Raw genomic sequence first — 22,029 nt, 5'->3', positions numbered from 1 at the left:
AACGCAGCATAATTCAAACGTGCAACGACTGCGCGCAATGGCCGATCGGAACGGCCACTCGCAATGGCCGCTCCAAAGCGGCACACTTCCTCTCGGTTGAAATTGCACAAAGTGCGAATGGAGGATAGGCACGTGATGTCACAGACCGGCCGACGGTTTGTTTGGGTGGCAAAAAGCGGCGAACGCTAATAAAGTTAAAGTCCCAATGATCGTCACACACACATCTGGGTGTGGTGAAATTTGTCCTCTGCATTTAACCCATCCCCGTGTGATTTTGATCCATCCCCTGGGGGAGAGGGGAGCAGTGAGCAGCAGCGGTGCCGCGCTCGGGAATCATTTGGTGATCTAACCCAATTCCAACCCTTAATGCTGAGTGCCAAGCACGGAGGCAATGGGTCCCATTTTTATAGTCTTTGGTATGACCCGGCCAGGGTTTGAACCCACAACCTTCCAGTCTCAGGGCAGACACTCTACCACTAGGCCACTGAGCTGGTAGGGCCAAGGCTGGTACTGGAGCATTTTTTAGCATTTTATCGGTTGCAGATCGTGTCGTAGTTGTTAAGTAGGCAACTTAAACCATGGTGAAGAGTTGTTGTGCCATAGGGTGTGCCTATCGCTTCCAAAAAAGCGGTACCAAGAAGTTATATCGGTTCCCTGTGGACCAGACCAGAAAGGATAGCTGGGTGGCGGAACATGGCCGCAACAGCTCCAAGCTTTGGAAGCGAAATATCCATTCTTACATCTGCTTAGATCACTTTGTGGGAAGTACGTCATTTTGTTTTATTGACGTCAACATTCATCTGTGAGGTATACTGGATGTAGTGCTATAAGGTACACATCCACCATCAGAGGACGCTGGCATGAGTGCCTCTCATAACATTTGAAATGTACTCTTTTTATTTATTTTAATGTATGTGATGTTTGTTTTTTACCCTGTGGGCCAAGAGCCTGTAATAAAATTTATTATTATTGCTCGGATATTCCCTTTTTCTTGCTGCTACTCGGCCATGACCTAAGGAATGCATAATTACACAGCTTCATCACTGTATGTTTGTCCAATTGCTAGTTTCTAATAATTAGATTGTTCACATATCTACAATTATAATATATTATTATTATATTATGTGCTGCCACGGCTGGCATCTTCTCCGTTTCGCTCCACTGGCTGTGACTCAATGGAATGGACATAACCAGCAGTCAGGTAGCGATATCGTTGCAAACTCTTGTAGGCTCTGAGGTCTTCCTTGGTTTATGGACTTGAACAATCTATCAAATAGTTGTAAATGTCTGGATATGTTACTGGCGGAAAAGTCGCCTTATCAGAGGACCAAACGCTTGCTGTCCCAGCTCGTGCTACACTTGAGCTGGTGGCGTTCTTATTTGGTTTCCACAGTGGATCAACACGAATGTTATATTTTTTCAACTTTTCAATGTATCTATTGCGGCTTTCTTGGTCCAACTGGGAAGAATAATCACTCACGACACCCGCCCAGGCCGCCATCCTCACGAGTCTAGTGGCAGCGGACGAGGCTTTTTGCCACCCAAACAATAATGGCCGCCCCGATCTGTGACGTCAGTGCATATCCTCCATTCACATTCATTTACTTTTGAGCTGAGGCCGGAGGGCGACGTTCCGACAGCGACGCTCCAACAGGAGCGCAATGACCGAGCGCAATGGCCGATCGGAACGGCGGCGCGCAACGACCGCGCGCAATGGTCGATCAGAACGATCGCGTGCAATGGCCGATCGCAGCAATTTTAGCAGCATGGGCGATAATTAGAGGTATAAATGTTTTTTATTTATGTCATCGCTAACACACACGGGGCGATTATTAGAATATGGGCGATAATTACAATAAATACGGTATATTAGTATTTCAGTTTTTTATTTAGTTTTTCTTGTCGACCTGTGGAGAAAATTTCAGTGCACTTAACTTTGTGGGTTATGAGATCACTGATGATGATTATTTACTAGCTTGGATTGTACCATCCTAAATGCAGGACAAACAATTAAAACTGTTTCCAAATGTCTTGATAACATGTAGTATGTGATATGCTTTGGTGAAATACCCCAAGGATAAACAGTTAGCAACATACCTGCATCTTCTGCCATTTTCAACGTTGATTGAATTTGTACTTGTGGAAATAGCACTTCAACTTCAAATTAAAATTTAATAGTGAGGATGTCCATGTCGCTGACACATAGACCATAATTGACACTTGCCCTTATGTCCTATGAGACTGAACTTCTATTGTAGACGCACATATTGAGATGAGAGATTTGTTGTCAAGAACCTAGAACATAATGCATTTTAATTTTTGTTTGTGAAAATATAAGCATTTCCCAGTTTAAAGGAAGTCTGTCGGAAGTGGAAGAATGTATTTCATGATTTTCTCTTGTCTGTCTCTTGTATCAGCCTCAAAGGTCACAGCTCGGGAGTGCTTGGAGGCCATGGCATCAGGACTCTACTCAGAGCTCTTCACTTTGGTGATATCCCTCATAAACAGGTTAGGGTTAGGGTCTTTACATTTGTTTTAAAAATTATTTGTAAAAATGTTCACTTTCCTGGTTCTTTTATCTCAAACAAATTATTTTATGTTGCATTACCTGACATGTTTCGGCTTGTACTGAAGGCGGAAGTACACTCTCTTCACTCTGATGAAGGCGGAAGTACAAGCCGAAACATGTCAGGTAATGCAACCTAAAATAATTTGTTTGAGATAAAAGAACCAGGCAAGTGGTTAACAAGTAAAAACAAAATGAACTTAGTACAACTTGTAAAAATGTTGGAAAATCTTTAAATATTCAGTTTAACTACATTTGAGAAGTACTTAAACAAAGTTTGTACGCATTTTCCTTGTGTCTTGAGCTCATACACACACGGACAGAATTGTTGGTACCCCTCTGTGAATGAAAGAAAAACCCACAGTGAAATTTCAACAGTGAAAAAGAACACTGTTTTTTAAATGGGGTTGAAAATATATATATACACCGTAATTTTCAGACTAAAAGTCGCTCCGGAATATAGGTTGCATTAGCCATAAAATGCCCAATAACGTGAAAAAAAACATATATAAGTCGCTCCGGAGCATAAGTCGCATTTTGGGGGGAAATTTATTTGACAAAATCCAACACCAAGAACAGACATAAACGAGCAACAAAAGGCTAAACGATAGGGATGCTAACGTGACATAAACACAAACGAAGAGCTGAGAACGGGCCTGATGTAACATCCATCCATCCATCCATCCATCTTCTTCCGCTTATCCGGGGTCGGGTCGCGGGGGCAGCAGCTTCAGGAGGGACTCCCAGACTTCCCTCTCCCCAGCCACTTCATCTAGCTCAGTGGTTCCCAAAGTGGGCGGTACCGCCCCCCTGGGGGCGGTGGAAAGATCTGGGGGGGCGGTGAGGAAGAAAGGGGCGGTAGGGGGGCGGTAGGGGGGCGGCAGTCGATTTGTACACAACACGCCGCTCTGGCCCAGCCAGTTTTTGGTTACAAAAAAAAATCTGCTATCAAGTGCTGTGGAACAAGGTCAAGATGTACTTCATTGCCTTCCCAACATCATATTTAGTAGAACGGGGCTTCAGTGCAGTCACCTTGCTTCTTTCCAAGCAAAGAAACCGACTGAAAATTACTGACCGCGGGGATCTACGACTTCTTCTTAGTGAGTTCCAGCCTGATGTTGAGAAGCTTATGTCCCTGCACCAAGCACATCCATCCCATTAATATTACGTGTGAGACAATGAAGGTTACTGGTGGAATGTTTATTTACGATTCTATGTTGCTGAAACAGTTAAAACTGCTAAAAAATAAATTGGTTTACTAAATACTAAATTGGGTTTTATTTGTGAAATACACATTTGTGTTTAACCTTTCTCTTTTCAAATTGCAGCAAACCAAATATCAAGAAAGAGGTGTTTGTTTCCATATGTGCGTTGGGGGGGCGCTAGGAATTCACTGGGGAGCCAAAGGGGGCGCCAGCCTGCAAAAGTTTGGGAACCACTGATCTAGCTCATCCCGGGGGATCCCAAGGCGTTCCCAGGCCAGCCGAGAGACATAGTCTCTCCAGCGCGTCCTGGGTCGTCCCCGGGGTCTCCTACCGGTGGGACATGCCCGGAACACCTCCCCAGGGAGGCGTCCAGGAGGCATCCTGATGAGATGCCCGAGCCACCTCATCTGGCTCCTCTCAACGTGGAGGAGCAGCGACTCTACTCCGAGTCTCTCCCGGATGACCGAACTTCTCACCCTATCTCCATAGGTGAGGGTAGGAGCGTAAATCGACCGGTAAATTGAGAGCTTTGCCTTTTGGCTCAGCTCTCTCTTTACCACGACGGACCGGTACAGAGTCCGCATTACTGCCGACGCTGCACCGATCCGCCTGTCGATCTCGCGCTCCATCCTCCCCTCACTCGTGAACAAGACCCCAAGATACTTAAACTCCTCCACTTGGGGCAGGATCTCATCCCCGATCCGGAGAGGGCATTCCACCCTTTTCCGATCGAGGACCATGGACTCGGATTTGGAGGTGCTGACCCTCATCCCGACCGCTTCACACTCGGCTGCGAACCGCTCCAGTGAGAGCTGGAGATCACGGCCTGAAGAAGCCAACAGCACCACGTCGTCTGCAAAAAGCAGAGACGCGATGCTGAGGTCCCCAAACCGGACACCCTCAACGCCTCGGCTGCGCCTAGAAATTCTGTCCATAAAAATTATGAACAGAATCGGTGACAAAGGGCAGCCTTGGCGGAGTCCAACCCTCACTGGGAACGAATCCGACTTACTGCCGGAAATGCGGACCAAACTCTGGCATCGGTGATACAGGGACCGAACCGCCCTTATCAGTTGGCTCGGTACCCCGTACTCCCGAAGCACCCCCCACAGAACCTCCCGAGGGACACGGTCGAACGCCTTCTCCAAGTCCACAAAACACATGTGGACTGGTTGGGCGAACTCCCATGCATCCTCGAGGATCCTGCTGAGGATGAAGAGCTGGTCCACTGTTCCACGGCCAGGACGAAAGCCACACTGTTCCTCCTGAATCCGAGGTTCGACCTCCCGACGGACCCTCCTCTCCAGCACCCCTGAATAGACCTTACCAGGGAGGCTGAGGAGTGTAATTCCCCTGTAATTGAAACACACCCTCCCGTCCCCCTTCTTAAAGAGGGGAACCACCACCCCAGTCTGCCAATCCAGAGGCACTGTCCCCGATGTCCACGCGATGCTGTAGAGACGTGTCAGCCATGACAGCCCCACAACATCCAGAGCCCTTAAGAAATCCGGGCGGATCTCATCCACCCCCGGGGCCCTGCCACCGAGGAGTTTTTTAACTACCTCAGTGACTTCGACCCCAGAGATTGGAGAGTCCGCCTCAGAGTCCCCAGGCCCTGCTTCCACAATGGAAGGCGTGTCGGTGGAATTGAGGAGGTCTTCGAAGTATTCTCCCCACCGACACCGAGTCGAGGTCAGCAGCACGCCATCTCCACTGTAAACAGTGTTGACGTTGCACTCCTTCCCCCTCCTGAGACGCCGGTTGGTGGACCAGAATTTCCTCGAAGCCGTCCGGAAGTCATTCTCCATGGCCTCACCAAACTCCTCCCACGTCCGGGTTTTTGCCTCAGCAACCGCCGAAGCCGCGTTCCGCTTGGCCATCCGGTACCTTTCAGCTGCCTCCGGAGTCCCGCAGGCCAAAACGGCCCAATAGGACTCCTTCTTCAGCTTGACGGCATCCCTTACCGCCGGTGTCCACCAGCGGGTTGGGGGATTGCCGCCACGACAGGCACCAATGACCTTACGGCCACAGCTCCAGTCGGCCGCCTCAACAATGGAGGCGCGGAACAAGGTCCACTCGGACTCAATGTCCCCCGGGACGTGGGAAAAGCTCTGCCGGAGGTGGGAGTTGAAGCTCTTCCTGACAGGGGATTCCGCCAGACGTTCCCAGCAGACCCTCGCAGAGCGTTTGGGTCTGCCAGGTCGGACCGGCATCTTCCCCCACCATCGGAGCCAACCCACCACCAGGTGGTGATCAGTTGACAGCTCCGCCCCTCTCTTCGCCCGAGTGTCCAAAACATGCGGCCGCAAATCCGATGACACGACTACAAAGTCGATCATCGAACTGCGGCCTAGGGTGTCCTGGTGCCAAGTGCACACATGGACACCCTTATGTTTGAACATGGTGTTCATTATAGAAAATCCGTGTCGAGCACAGAAGTCCAATAATAGAACACCGCTCGGGTTCAGATCGGGGGGGCCGTTCCTCCCAATCACGCCCTTCCAGGTCTCACTGTAATTGCCCACGTAAGCATTGAAGTCACCCAGTAGAACGATGGAGTCCCCAGAAGGAGCGCTCTCCAGCACTTCCTCCAGGGACTCCAAGAAGGGTGGGTACTCTGAGCTGCCGTTTGGTGCATAGACACAAACAACAGTCAGGACCCGTCCCCCCACCCGAAGGCGGAGGGAGGCTACCCTCTCGTTCACCGGGGTGAACCCCAATGTGCAGGCGCCCAGCCGGGGGGCAATAAGTATACCCACACCTGCTCGACGCCTCTCACCGTGGGCAACTCCAGAGTGGAAGAGAGTCCAGCCCCTCTCGAGAGGGCTTGTACCGGAACCCAAACTGTGCGTGGAGGCAAGTCCGACTATATCTAGTCGGAACTTTTCTGCCTCGCACACCAGCTCGGGCTCCTTTCCAGCCAGAGAGGTGACATTCCATGTCCCAAGAGCCAGCTTCTGCAGCCGGGGATCAGACCGCCAAGGTCCCTGCCTTTGGCCGCCGCCCAGCTTGCACTGCACCCGACCCCTTTGGCCCCTCCCACAGGTGGTGAGCCCATGGGAAGGGGGACCCACGTTTCCTTTTCGGGCTGTGCCCGGCCGGGCCCCATGGGCGAAGGCCCGGCCACCAGACGCTCGCCTTCGAGCCCCGCCTCCAGGCCTGGCTCCAGAGGGGGGCCCCGGTGACCCGCGTCCGGGCGAGGGAAATCTGTGTCCATATATCTTTTTCATCATAAGGGGCTTTTTGAGACGTGCTTTGTCTGGCCCCTCACCTAGGACCCGTTTGCCATGGGTGACCCTACCAGGGGCATGAAGCCCCAGACAACATGGCTCCTAGGATCATAGGGGCACGCAAACCCCTCCACCACGATAAGGTGACGACTCACGGAGTAACATTCTGTAACATTCAGAGTTATTAAAAAAAACTATTACATAAATAACACGTTTATAAAACCATCTGTGTCACTCCAATTCATTAAATCCATCGATCGTCCTTTGTCAACAATGGGTGCGCGCCGCTGACGGCGCTTGCACTTCAAAATATTCCACAGGCCCATATAACGATATATAAATTAGATATCAAATAACTATTATATAAGCAATAATATTATCAAACCATCTGTGCACTCTAAATCATTAAATCCATCAATCAAATTGAAAGAGAGATCCATAGAATAGGACCGGGCGTAAAAGCGATGACCGAGCCCCATCCACCGTCCCCGGACAGCCGCCCGGCTGAGCGCCGGCCCTCGACTTCCATCCACGGAGGTGAAAAAGAGCTCCGTAGAGTAGGACCGGCATGCGTAAAAGCCATGTCCGAGCCCCATCCACCGTCCCCGGACAGCCACCCGGCCGAGCGCCGGCCCCCGACTTCTATCCACGCATGTGAAAGAGAGCTCCGTAGAGTAGGACCGGGCGTGCGTAAAAGCCATAATAGTTTTTCAATCCTTCTGTGTCACTCCAAATCCTTCAAAATCTTCGTCCTCCGTGTCACTTAGAAACAAAGCCGCTAATAATGCCGGTAGTACGTGGGGCCCTTCGTCATCTTCGTCATCCCGTAATCAATCTTTGTCCTTTTTGTAAACAACCGCCACGCCGCGTCGCGCTGCTGACGTCACTTGAAATTCAAATTACAGTAATCCCTTGCAACATCGCGGTTCGTTTATCGCGGTTCCACTTTTTTTTTTTTTTTGGAAAATATTTTAAAAAAAACACATAAGTCGCTCCTTATTATAAGTCGCCCCCCCACCCAAACTATGAAAAAAAACGCGACTTATAGTCCGAAAATTACGGTATATATATTATTATTGTTATAATCATGAAACTGGCATGTAGAAAAATGATGGCACCCTTAACTTAATATTTTGTTGCACAACTACAATCAAAGGATTCAATGGGAATTCTGCACCTTTCAGTTTTTGCCCACTCCTCATGAACCAATTGCTCTTGTCTCGAGTTTGAAGGTTGCTTTTTAAGGGTTAGGGTTTTAAGTTAAAACACACCCTTAAAAAGCACCACACTGTTAAAAAGCACCCTCCTTAAAACCTTTAAGGGGTTTTAAGGATGGATAGAGAAGGTGTTTGCCCAACGTTTAATGAAAGGTCATCCCAATGGGAAGGACCAGCTACAGAAAAAGCGTGGTTCCCCTCTGAGGCTCTGCTTAGTTCTCGGTACCTCCAGTAGCATCTGGTCCTCTGACCAGGGGCCCCAGGAAGGTACATTTAGGTATATGTGGAGGAACTCAGAGGGGGAAGATGACGCAAGACCATTTAAAGACATGTAAAAGAATCTTAAATTTAATTCTAAAATGTTCAGGGAGACAATTAAGACTCACTTTAAACCCTGAAGGTGCCATGTTCAATCTGTTTTCAGAGCTCTCAAGTCTAGTCAACATTCTCTATACTCCATTCTGATCGTGGACACTCCAGGTTTCCAGAACCCTCATCTTGCTCAGCAGCAGCGAGGAGCTACGTTTGAGGAGCTTTGTCATAACTACACCCAGGAGAGGCTGCAAACCTTGTTCCATGAACGAACCTTTGTCCAAGAGATGGAGCGATACAAGGAGGTGCTGTTGTGGCTTTAGATACTGTACAAAACTGAACAGTGGCAGTAGATAGGAAGTATGCGGTCATGCAAGGGAACACATGAATATGTACTCAGCCAATGATCATTAGGTTGCACTTGCAATAATACGATTCTTTCAACCCAATCAAGTAAACACTATAACTAATTATTCACATGAGTTATTGCTTACAATGTAGATGACTAACCCTTCACCTTATCCCCTCCTGCATTTAGGAAAACATAGAACTTGCTTTAGATGACATAGAGTCCAGTCCTTCAGTGTCTGTAGCAGCTATCGACCAAGCGTCAGCTCAAGCTTTGGTAAGCAGAATCCTCTACTCCATGCCTGTTTCTGCAATCTCCATTTGTCAAATCATGAAGGTCGTTTTTCTCCCTGTCCATTTGTCTGAATGTCAGATGTCTCAAAAATATATATACTTTCTTTCTGATGTGAATTTAAAGCAAATTAAACTGTCTAAAAAAGCCTTTTAAGTGACTACTTAGCTTGCATCGCCATGTTTGGTCAGTTAATATTTTTCAGAAAAGTTACATCCAGAATTGAGCTAATGTGGCGACCTAAAACCAATACGGAACCCCGAGTTCACTTTGTCTATCGTGTCAGCATAGCACAAATCACCAATAACCGTCTCAGTGGCAACAAAAAAACTACACTTCTGATGAGTGAGTATGTTTATCATGAAACGAGGACGAGAAGAAAGAATGAGAACAAGTGCTGATTGCCAAACTCTCGTGAGAGACGTGGACGTGAAATACTGACAATAAGTGACACTTGTCAGTTGTCACATACTGTGGGTCTGGCTGGAACCACAGTGGAGCACTGGTTAGCATGTCGGCCTCACAGTTCAGAAATAAGTGACACTGGCTGGAACCACATTATTGTGGAGAGTAACCAACTTTGAACAGCAAACACACGCACATACACAGCACATACACAGCGCACACACAGACATGCACACGCACATTCCACACACACACACACACACACACACACACACACACACACACACACACACACACACACACACACACACACACATAATATAACACGTAATATAAAGGCACGGTGGAACACTTGTTAGCATGTCCGCCTCAGAGTTCAGAAGTATCCATTTCTCAGAGCAGGTATATAAAAGAGAGGGTAATAGTATATAAAATGAGTGCAATGAATGTGTTGTGCACCAGGCACAATGCAACCACTTAAAAGTGCATCCCATAAAATAAAAAAAAAATAGTTCTTGAACCCTTACCAATTTCAATTGAATACATAACTACGTATTAACAATTCAGCTTACATACAGCCTCTCGGAACGCGTTGTCTTTGCGTATGTTAGTGACTGATGAAAGGAAATAGACGCACGTAACAGGGCACTTTAACTGCAGAGAGGCTGCTCATTTCTTGCTTTTAAATCAACCACGGAGAGGCTAATCCTTGTGATATCTTAAACGAGTCATAAATAGAGATGTCAATGTAAATTTTGGTGCCCATTGATAGCTGTTTTTAGATTTCTAATGGTGAAATTGTGATCGGTTTCTTCCGTGACGTCATCCACCAAGACTTGGAGGGGAGGGGTGTTTGGCCCAATTCCTCATTAAAAATGGTCGTTTTTAACGCCATTTGTTGTTTCATTATCTCTCCAAAATTATTGGATAAAATAGAAAATGCTAACTTTTTTATTTTCCTGATTAAAAAAAATACATAAGCTGGCCAGTTAGTGAAAAATGAATCATCCACTCTTTACCCTCTGTTAGGGTGGTGCTCACTCTAACTTATTTTGCAAGAACCACACGGGAGACAAGTAAGTCCTTTTTGACACCTGCAGGTGGAGAGTCCATTCGTCGCTGTGCGTACAGCGATGATCGAATGAGGTCTGACTCAGGCCTCCTGCAGGAGCATTTTTATTGAGAGAAACAGAGTGGGGGTAAGAGTGGGGGTGAGAGTGGACAGGATGGGGTTGAAGCCCCTGGCCTGCTGATCAAAGCATTTTAGAACGTTGTGTAAACAAAGCAACTTTGATTGCTTCCTCTGCAGCTAGTCAATCAGTTCAAAAGATCTTAGCACTTTGTTCTACCGTAATTTTCGGACTATAAGTCGCACCGGAGTATAAGTCGCACCAGCCATAAAATGCCCAAAAAAGTGAAAAAAAACATATGTAAGTCGCTCCGGAGTATAAGTCACATTTTGGGGGGCAATTTATTCGACAAAATCCAACACCAAGAACAGTCATGAACGAGCAACAACAGGCTAAACGATAGGTATGCTAACGTGATATAAACACAAACTAAGAGCTGAGAACGGCCCTGACGTAAAATTCAGAGTTATTCAAAAAACTATTACATAAATAACACGTTAATAAAACCATCTGTGTCACTCCAATTCATTAAATCCATCAATCGTCCTTTGTCAACAATGCGTGCGCGCCGCTGACGGCTCTTGCACTTCAAAATATTCCACAGGCCCATATAACGATATATAAATTATATATCAAATAACTATTATATAAGCAATAATGTTATCAAACCATCTGTGCACTCTAAATCATTAAATCCATCGATCAAATTCCTCGTCCTTTGTCAACAACGCCGCGCGTGCGTGCGCCCTGACGTCAGCCTCGTCGTTATTCCACAGATCTACTATATAACGATATATAAATTATATATCAAATAACTATTATATAAGCAATAATGTTATCAAACCATCTGTGCACTCTAAATCATTAAATCCATCGATCAAATTCCTCGTCCTTTGTCAACAACGCCGCGCGTGCGTGCGCCCTGACGTCAGCCTCGTCGTTATTCCACAGATCTACTATATAACTATATTGTAGCGTTAACAAAGTTCAAGGAAAGACGTGGGTTTGGTAAACGGCTCTTTATTTAACAAAACAAACTTACAGGCGTGTGGCGGCGTGGACTTCCAGCCACGGAAATGGGAGAGAGCTCCATAGACGATAGGTATGCTAACGTGACATAAACACAAACTAAGAGCTGAGAACGGCCCTGATGTAAAATTCAGAGTTATTCAAAAAACTATTACATAAATAACACGTTAATAAAACCATCTGTGTCACTCCAATTCATTAAATCCATCAATCGTCCTTTGTCAACAATGCGTGCGCGCCGCTGACGGCTCTTGCACTTCAAAATATTCCACAGGCCCATATAACGATATATAAATTATATATCAAATAACTATTATATAAGCAATAATGTTATCAAACCATCTGTGCACTCTAAATCATTAAATCAATCGATCAAATTCCTCGTCCTTTGTCAACAACGCCGCGCGTGCGTGCGCCCTGACGTCAGCCTCGTCGTTATTCCACAGATCTACTATATAACTATATTGTAGCGTTAACAAAGTTCAAGGAAAGACGTGGGTTTGGTAAACGGCTCTTTATTTAACAAAACAAACTTCCAGGCGTGTGGCGGCGTGGACTTCCAGCCACGGAAATGGAAGAGAGCTCCATAGAATAGGACCGGGCGTGCGTAAAAGCCATGACCGAGCCCCATCCACCGTCCCCGGACAGCCACCCGGCCGAGCGCCGGCCCTCGACTTCCATCCACGGAGGTGAAAGACAGCTCGGTAGAGTAGGACCGGGCGTGCGTAAAAGCATTGTCCGAGCCCCATCCACCGTCCCTGGACAGCCACCCGGCCGAGCGCCGGCCCCCGACTTCAATCCACGGAAGTGAAAGAGAGCTCCGTCGACTCAATCTTTGTCCTTTATGTAAACAACGCCGCGTCGCGCTGCTGACGTCGCGCTGCTGACGTCGCGCTGCTGACGTCGCGCTGCTGACGTCACTTAAAATTCAAATTACAGTAATCCCTTGCTACATTGCGGTTCGTTTATCGCGTTTTTTTTTTTTTTTTCTTTTTTTGAAAATCTTTGAAAAAAAACACATAAGTCGCTCCTGAGTATAAGTCGCCCCCCCACCCAAACTATGAAAAAAAACGCGACTTATAGTCCGAAAATTACGGTACTACTTTTGTTAAGACAGGACAAGCTAGGTTAATTATTACAGGTTACATTCCAACATAATCATACGATCAAGATAATCTGTAAACCCTAACATATCCCTCCTGTTTTATCATATGATTATGCCAACCCCGATCAATCAAACATACGTAAGTAAGAAAATACAATGACAGCAATAATTTCCAGTGAAGATGAGGTTTTCCCTCAATACTCCAGTCCAAATTTAGTGTGTGATTGAAAAACCTGCGGCAAGATTAATGCAGGAAAAGAGTCACACGGTCCCTCTGCCTTAGGCGACCAGACTGCTATCAATAAAAAAAGAAAAACACAGAAACAGTACATCATTGTATCCATCACTTGCAAGGCATTTTCGATGGTCAAATCATCAAGTTTCTGTAAAACATGCTGAGCTAAACAGCATCTACGCAATCCACGTTTCGCAGCACATTATAGTCATCACATCCGTCATGCCTGAGAAGTTGTATATGTACTTGTGCTACGGTAGAAGACACAACCCTTGTCACAGCAGACTTCAAACATGGGATAACACAGGTCGTAAACAAGCACAACAATACCAGCACAGCAAGCACAGGAGCCACAAGTTTCAACAGCAACTGCCACCAAGTGTCAGAGAATAGCCATGAAAAGAAATCCCATTGATGTGGGATTTTATCCTCCGACATGGCCTGCTGTAAATTCCTCAGTGAGTTCATGGCTTCCTTGATGTGCGTGTCATTATCTCCTGGAATGTACGTATGTGCAACAGGAAGTCCCAATGATGTGGCACACACCACCTTGTGCTGCAGTCATCAAGTCCAGAACCATCCTGTTTTGCAAGTCCATTAGCCTAATAGCCTGAATCTCTCTATTTTGTCCATCGTTGACTTGCAGTGAGAGATTCACAAAGGATTGAAAACGATAGTTCAGTGTCTCGATGAAGAGTGATTGTTTTCCAACTCCGATCCAAGGAAAAAGCGCATGAACAACTTTGTCTCCAACGGACCATACTTTATGGTCGTCCGGAACATTCGCACCCAAGACAGGGTCATGAGGGTCAAAGGTTGCAACCGCCCTGCGTCGACGTCCAGAAGAGTTGTGTACTTTCGTTAGCTGATGATGTTGTATTCTGTAGGTGTGGTCTGTCACCCACACTGGTGCACACACTCCTGTCCAGTTGGCAGGCAGCGTCGGACAGTTCTTGTGACCACAAAGCCACGATCCATTCTGAATGAAGTCCGACGGTGCAGCCATGTTGGTAGGAGAGCCCTCACGCCTTGAAATGGCTCTCCCATCCTGGCTCTCAGCGGTGATGTCCAAAGCTCCCATCCAGTTTCCTCCTGGAGAGCAGTCGCTGTCAATGCGTTTGGGGGTCTCATTTCCTGCGATGATCGAATGAGGTCTGACTCAGGCTACCTGCAGCAGCATTTTTATTGAGAGAAACAGAGTGGGGGTGAGAGTGGGGGTGAGAGTGGACAGGATGGGGTTGAAGCCCCTGGCCTGCTGATCAAAACATAGCAGGGGGTCTTTTACGACGTTGTGTAAACAAAGCAACTTTGATTGCTTCCTCTGCAGCTAGTCAATCAGTTCAAAAGATCTTAGCACTTTGTTCTACTACTTTTGTTAAGACAGGACAAGCTAGGTTAATTATTACAGGTTACATTCCAACATAATCATACGATCAAGATAATCTGTAAACCCTAACACCCTCCCTTTGATAAGTCACTGTAGGGGGAAAAAAATCAATTTCCTGCAAGGCAGTCCGCGAGGTTTAGCGCTGTTGCCTGCTTCCTCATTCGACATGAGATGTCCCCAGCATGGACTCGGTCAGTAGGCAGCAGAGTTATTCACTTATTTCTGGAGCGTCAATATTGACAGAGGGTCTGTTAATCTGTCACTGATGATGCACACTTTCTCTCACTCTGTCAGTATTATATCAGACGAACAGCCTGTCTTTGATTATGGTCCAATTTGTGAACGTGACTCCATTTCCTTCCGGAATTTGTCTGACATAAATCGTAATCAAATGTGTTATTTGATCACCTCTGTGGCCTTATAAAGACAATCTCTCCCTTGCTTTCAATACTGTCCTAAATTACACAGCAAAATGTTTGAACTCATACTTGTTTCAGAATTGGTTTTCTCTTTATCCTTGCGTTCTTTTTTACTAGGGGCTTATGATTGGGTCAATCTATTTAAATTATTGTAGCATAAGGGTGCATTAAGGTGTGGGAATCTCGCCATTTCATGGTTCATTTGAATTATGATTCGATTTTAGAAGCATATTGTTGCATCTTTTCAAAAGATTTCCTTTTTCATTGTCTGACTAATGTTCTACTACTACTCTTGACTCTTAATTTTTCAATACAATTCCATGATTTAAATAAATTACAGATAAGTTTTATGACTTTATCCTTTATTAAAACAAAATTGAAGTCCATACATTGTAGATTAATGTCACATTTGTCAACAAATGTGTCCCAAATATAAAAACCGAACAGTGGTGGTTCAGTTGTGTGCACTCCGATTATTAGGAAAAACTTGGAACAATGTGAAAAATCAATCTTATGTCACTGTCTGCCGGTTCTAGTATACACAAATAAATTAGCACTCGCTGATGTGTGTCATGTCACATCACTGCCCTCCTTCTCAGAGCAGAGGTCAGACCAAACCCCCAAAAAAATTGCTAATTTCTAGTTTAACTATTTTTGTTTTGTGTTGCATAACATGATAGGGACGGAGGCCAGAGGAGCAGATACACCTCTGGCAGTGTGGCAAACACTACTCAGCTCGTCTTTATTTATAAAGCAAAAACAACCACAGCTGCATACAAATTGCTGTGCGTAAAGTAAAAATAAAACCTAAACACAGGCAGTTAGTAAAATGATAAATTATTAACATGAAATCAGTAAAAACGTTAAACATGCTTAGTCGAATGCCAAAGAAAATAAATTGTTTTAAGACAACAATCGAGTTCGCTAGTCTCAATCATTCAATCTTGTCAGGGATTTTATTCAAAGTCACAATTACTATGATGAGTGATCATTTTAAATTCAGATTTCAATTCAGGTGGCTTTTGTGGATGCAGTTGAGTCCCATGCAGTTTTTTTTTTTTTTTTTTTGCAAATATGTTCAATTTGACTTGCTGCTGTTCTGTTCTCAGCAATGTATGTTCTGGCTTGATTGTTTATGTAGAACGCATGTACGTATGTATCTACTTGTCACACACGATAGTGATTAGAGATGCACCGATCCGACTTTTTCAGTTTCGATACCGATACCGATGCCGTGTCTTTGCGTATCGGTCGATACCCGATACCGATCCGATATTATGGTTGACTTAACAAGCTACATACCTCTACATGTGGAACACAAAAGACTAAAGGCAATGGCATCAGGCATGACTACACAGTTCTTTGCTCTAAATGCTCATGTAAGCTGCAATGAGAAGTGCTCCCTGAAAACAAGCTCTGCTTAGTCGAACACAAAAAAAAACATTCAAAATTATTTCTAAATACTGAAAGTGCAGAGTGGAATTAAAAATATAATATAGCATCGGGACAAGAGAATAAACAAGTGACTTGGTCAAATACAATGATCAAGCAATGTAAACATGTCTGTACATAGTTGTGAAGCTCATGGCATCTCCATCTCTTAATTCTTGTGACAAGTGTTCGCACACTTTCTCATACATTTCTGACAGTGCGGTCTCAGAAAAATACTTGCGCGATGGCAAATTGTACCGTGGCTCCAGGTGCTCAAGTAAACGTCGGAAGCCCTCGTTTTCAACAACACTCATCGGTTGTCCATCCAAAACCATGAATTCCAGCACTTTCTCAGTAATTCTCATAGCTTTTGCTCTATTGCCTGGGAATTTCTCCCGTCTTTGCAGTGCATCTGCTAACGTTAACTGCTGTGTAGGTCCACCTCCCGCTCCCTTTGATCTGCTGAACTCCTGGTGCTCCGTTGCGTGGTGTTTCTGGAGATGCTTAATTAAATTGGTAGTACTATAACTGGCAGTACTACCACCACCCCTGGCAACATTAGCTTTGCAGACATTACAAACTGCCGTCGAGCTACATAGTTGCCGTGTTCAGTTTAAAGTACCTCCACACAGCTGACTCTTTCGTTCTCTCCATGTTTGCGTTTGTTTAGAAAACTCTCGTGGCATGCGGCACACGTGCTGCTGACGTATGACGTAGCCCGCGTCCCGCGGCACACGTGCTGCTGACGTATGACGTAGCCCGCGTCCCAATAGATTAAGGAAAGGATCGGCTCACAGATCGGCTGCATTTTCCGATACCCGATCCATCTATTTTGTTGATATCGGGGCCGATATCCGATCCAGATATCGGATCGGTGCATCTCTAATAGTGATATAACGACAAGCTAGATTTTTGTTCGGCGTAAAAAAATGTCTCTATCATCTTTTTCTGATGCTTAGGTTTCTATAGAAATACATTAAGTATCCGTTTTACTTTGATTAAAGCTGGTAATATTCCACCAGTATTACGTTTTCATCTTCTCAATACTTACTAGCTGCACCAATGCAATATGTGTCTTAAAACATTATGATACACTGACTTTTTAAGTTTAACTCAACGGTTCCTTCACATACTACATATATGAGGTTGGATTATTTATAATAGTTAAATTCAATCAGGAAATTGTTGAATCAACATTCAAGGTTTTAGATTCAGAAAATTTATAGTTACTGCACTCCATGTTTAGAAAGGAAACTAGTCCTATTGTGAGTAGCAGGTTTGTCTTCTTGTGGTTTGGTCAAATCAGATTTGTGTTTGCTCAATATTTCAGGTTCGTACTCTCGCCAGGACCGATGAAGCCCGTGGCCTTCTCTGGCTGATGGAAGAAGAGGCACTTAATCCTGGCGGTTCAGAAGAGACCATGCTGGAGAGGCTCTTCAGCTACTATGGCTCAGCACAGGGAGAACGTAAAGGTGAAGTGTAACTGTCAATTGAAGCATATAATTCACTACAAATCATCATAAAAGGTCCATAAAATCAAAGCTATGCAGCCATACCACACTTGCCAAATTTTCCAATTTAGGTGGGGACTCACCATTTTCAGCACTCTTCCACGAGGCTCCCGACCAGCCATTTTTCCCCCTGATCTCTTGATTTCATAGTGAAGTAAACCGTTTACATTATGGGGAATATGACAGGACACAGCTCCTCCTTGGTGCACAGTTGTTAATTTGTCACAGCCACCCTCAGTGTTTCACTCCATTGTGACCTGCTCGTAACGGAGGCTCCTCTTCCCTGCTTGAGTGTTGCTAGGCAGGTGGGCTCCAACTCCGACTAACAGCTGATATTGGTCGACATCAACGGCAGTACTGTAAAAATGCCATTGCAATAAGAGGTTGGGGTGGGGGAGGAGACAATGTTATTTTATGCGTTAACTTTTTTTTGTTTTATCGACCGATTAATCTGTATTTTTTTTCCTGCCAAAAATCGGCATCACCCTCAAATAACCCATCCCGTTGGGCCCTGCAATTAACCTGGCAAGATCCAGATGAATATGTGAATCACTCAATGCAGTTCTCCACAACATCTATCTGGGACTGCTCTACTGTGATCTGCACGAGAAAGGAGGGACATACAGTACTTGGAGCTGATAACACGCTAACTAACTGTTTGTTTCGCCCAATAATGAAAATGAATGATAATATTGTCACCACATCTGTACGAGGTAAAAATGAACAAAGCACACAGCCGCATAACCCACCCCTAAACACATCGTTGCTTTGTGATTGGTCTGCACCACAAGTGGTTCGGCTTGGGAGAAAATAAGCGGGCTCCAGACCAGATGGATTCTTGGGGTTTTGTGAATTCAAAAATATCATGAGATATCAGCTTGCAGGCAAGATTACCCTTCAATTGAATAATGAATATACATCCTTTGTATTTCAGAAGCCAATCTACTGCTACGAGGACAAAAGCCCAATCTCTTTTTGCTGGGCCACAGTCATGGAACGGACTGGGTGGAGTACAACACACAAGGCTGGCTTAGCCATGCCAAGCATAACCCTGCTTCCCAGAATGCAGCCACACTGCTGCAAGACTCTCAAAAGTAAGACCTACTGACCTCTTCATAGGGATCAGTCACATATTGACGCTAATTTGTACCAACCAGCCAGAACATTGAGAAAATATGATTGTAGAAACTGTGCAGATTGTGTTTAATGTTATTTTAAAAAGCCAAGTGTGCCCTCTATTCAAACTACAACAATAACGCAACATAGTATTTTGTGTCACACCAAAGGAAAAACATCAGCGGGTTATTTATGGGCCGAGCGAGTGGGGCAACAGTGTTATCAGGTTCCATTGCTGGTCTGGAAGGAAGCTCACAACTAGCCCTGCGACGGGCCACTAGCATGAGGAAGACCTTCACTACAGGTGTCGCTGCTGTCAAAAAGAAGAGTTTGTGTATCCAGGTCAAACTTCAAGTGGTAAGTAAAAAAAGCCACTGTGTGTATGTATTGGGGCTGCCAAGATTAGTCGACTAATCACGATGACGATGACTGTTAATTAATTGAAGTTGATGAGTCGTTTAATTTGGTGCTGTATTTTTCTCGGGGTGGCACGGCGGGGCACTGGTTAGCACGTCCACCTCACAGTTCAGTGACAGCCATACACCTCGATGTCCCCAAAATGAAAAAACCCATGAGTCAAATTGCTCAAACAGTTTGAAAAAGACCAACATTAGTTGCTTGATAGTTGCGATATATTATCTGTTTAAGAACACGTCAGTTCTAGCTGTTCTCAGTTAATTTACGTCCCCTCTGTTTCAAAACGTAAAATGTTAAATTGTGCTTTGAGTGGGAAATCGGAAGGATCTGTTATTGTGGCAAAACCATTGAGGCAAACCAAAGTCAAAAAATGGATTAAGAGTCACAAGTTTGTAATCAGAGTCAAGGATATATGTAAAACTGTTTATAAATTTGTGTCATAAATGTGTCACAAATGTGCGTTATCGGATTCACAAATGCACAGCCAGATTCACAAATCTGTAAAATAATTTTTCAAACGTGTTCACTAAGTCTATAAATGTTTTGCCTGCCACTGGATTGAATGTGATCTTAAAAGTGACTCTTACGTCAGTTATGCCACGGAAGATACACAAATGTGTGATTTGCAAATACCGTACACGAGGGGACTTGCGTGTCCGTCCATATCCTAGCACCAGACGGACACAAGCGTAAAAAACATTGACCACTGCTGACTGGGCTTTGACTAATATTGAGAAAGGGAAAGTTTCATACCTAAGATTGCTGAAAAATCTGATTTGTTATCCATCCATCCATCCATCTTCTTCCGCTTATCCGGGGTCGGGTCGCGGGGGCAGCAGCTTCAGGAGGGACTCCCAGACTTCCCTCTCCCCAGCCACTTCATCTAGCTCAGGGGTGGCCAACCAGTCAGAGACGAAGAGCCACATTTTTGACTGTGTCATCGCAAAGAGCCACATCAGCCCCCCTCCCCCGCAGACAGAGAGAGACAGACACACACAGGCCTCTGCTCAGCCAGATTTATTGAATATGTCCCACACCAAGATAATGACAGTTATTTAACAGTTAACATTGTGTGCACTGTCTCACACACACATAAACTCTCAGTTCAAGCAAGTCCACAAACAGAAATATAACAATTTTCAATAACGTTTTTCTCTTACTATGCTGCTTAGTGGGACTTCTGGCATTCCTTGTCCTGAACAACCCTCCTCAAATCTGGCTTGTATTCTGTTGTTGCCACTCAAAGCAACTCTTTCACATGAGTGTCAGTCAGAACAGATCGATGCTTTGATTTCACATGTTTCAGGGTGGAAAACACAGACTCGCAGACGTACGTTGACCCAAACATCGACAGTATCTTAAGCGCAGCGCGTTTGACGTTGGGGTATTTTTCCATTGGCACACTTTTCCAGAACTCAATGGTGCCTTCCCTGAAAACAGTTTTCAGTTGATCCTCCTCATAAAGATCCATCATCTCCAACTCAGCCGCAGCCTCATCTGTGACGAGCGGGGTTTTCAAACAGTCCGTCTCTGCATTAAATGGATCTACGAGGAACGTAATCTGTGGTCTTTTCAGTTGTAGATCACAGAACCGAGTCACAAAGCTTTCGTGCAGGTTTTCAACCAGTTTTGCATATCTGTCTCTTTTTTTCAAGGCGGCAACGGTGACTTGTTTACTGGCTTTTAGCAGAGTAGGAAAATGCGTTAAATCTCCCTTTTTAATATGCGCCTTGAACAGCTTCAGTTTGTTGATAAACGCAAACACAGATTGCACGAGGTCAGGCAGCATTTTTAACTTGCCCTGCAGGGTCAGGTTCAGTCTGTCCAAGTGAGACAGCATGTCGACCAAAAATGCCAGATCCATAATCCACTCGAGGTCCGAGAGCTCGGGATAGTCCTTGCCCTTCTCTTCCATGAACAGTTTCACGGCATCCAAAAGCTCAAAGAAGCAAGAGAGTACTTTGCCTTTTGACAGCCACCTCACAGTGCAGTGCAGCGACAGGTCACCTGGAAGCCCTTGGTCCAACTCAGCGATGAGATTCCTGAATTGCCTGTGGTTAAGCGCATGTGTGCGGATGTAGTTGACGATTCCCATCACAGGCTTCATGACTTTGTCTAAATTCAATGATTTAGACACGAGTTGCTCCCTGTGGATGATGCAATGGAAATTCCAAAAGTCGGGGAATGTTTGGTCAGTTTTGCACAGCCCCACAAGCCCGTTCACGGATCCGATCATGGCCGGCGCTCCATCCGTGGCTATTGCAGTTAGTTTCGCTATGGGCAGGTTTGCTTTTGCAAATGCAGCCATCATTGTTTCTTTCACATCTATGCCACGGGTTCTGTCTTTTAATGGCACAATATCAAGGAGTTCTTCTTTGATCATAAATTCGTTTGACACAGACCATGCAAATATTGCCAACTGAGGCTTGTCTTGTATGTCACAACTCTCATCCAATGCCACACTAAAATACTCACATGCTTGAAGGTCAGAGTGCAACTGTGATTCAATAACCCTGTTAATGTCCGATATTCTGCGTTCAACAGTGTGGCGGGAGAGTTGGACATCTGATATGCTTTGTTTTAGTTTGTCGTCTTTAGGAGACAAGATTTCAACAGCCTCAATGAGGCATTTTTTAATGAAATCCCCTTCGTTGTATGGCTTTTTAGACTGTGC

General features: G+C 45.2%; 1 protein-coding gene across 7 annotated transcripts in view; it reads left to right on the top strand.

Moving 5' to 3' along the window:
• Positions 1-22,029, top strand: part of myo18ab (myosin XVIIIAb) — a 183,696-nt gene that overhangs the window by 61,597 nt on the left and 100,070 nt on the right. For all 7 annotated transcript variants that reach the window (XM_037268375.1, XM_037268374.1, XM_037268371.1 and 4 more), the window contains 6 exons: positions 2,418-2,508; positions 8,643-8,835; positions 9,069-9,155; positions 17,642-17,783; positions 18,757-18,916; positions 19,109-19,295. In XM_037268375.1, coding sequence (XP_037124270.1) covers positions 2,418-2,508; positions 8,643-8,835; positions 9,069-9,155; positions 17,642-17,783; positions 18,757-18,916; positions 19,109-19,295 — 860 coding nt within the window. The remainder of the gene's footprint in view (positions 1-2,417; positions 2,509-8,642; positions 8,836-9,068; positions 9,156-17,641; positions 17,784-18,756; positions 18,917-19,108; positions 19,296-22,029) is intronic.

This window comes from Syngnathus acus, chromosome 13, assembly GCF_901709675.1.
Source record: "Syngnathus acus chromosome 13, fSynAcu1.2, whole genome shotgun sequence".
NCBI classification, from domain to species: domain Eukaryota; kingdom Metazoa; phylum Chordata; class Actinopteri; order Syngnathiformes; family Syngnathidae; genus Syngnathus; species Syngnathus acus.
This window is presented reverse-complemented; position numbering and strand designations above follow the sequence as displayed.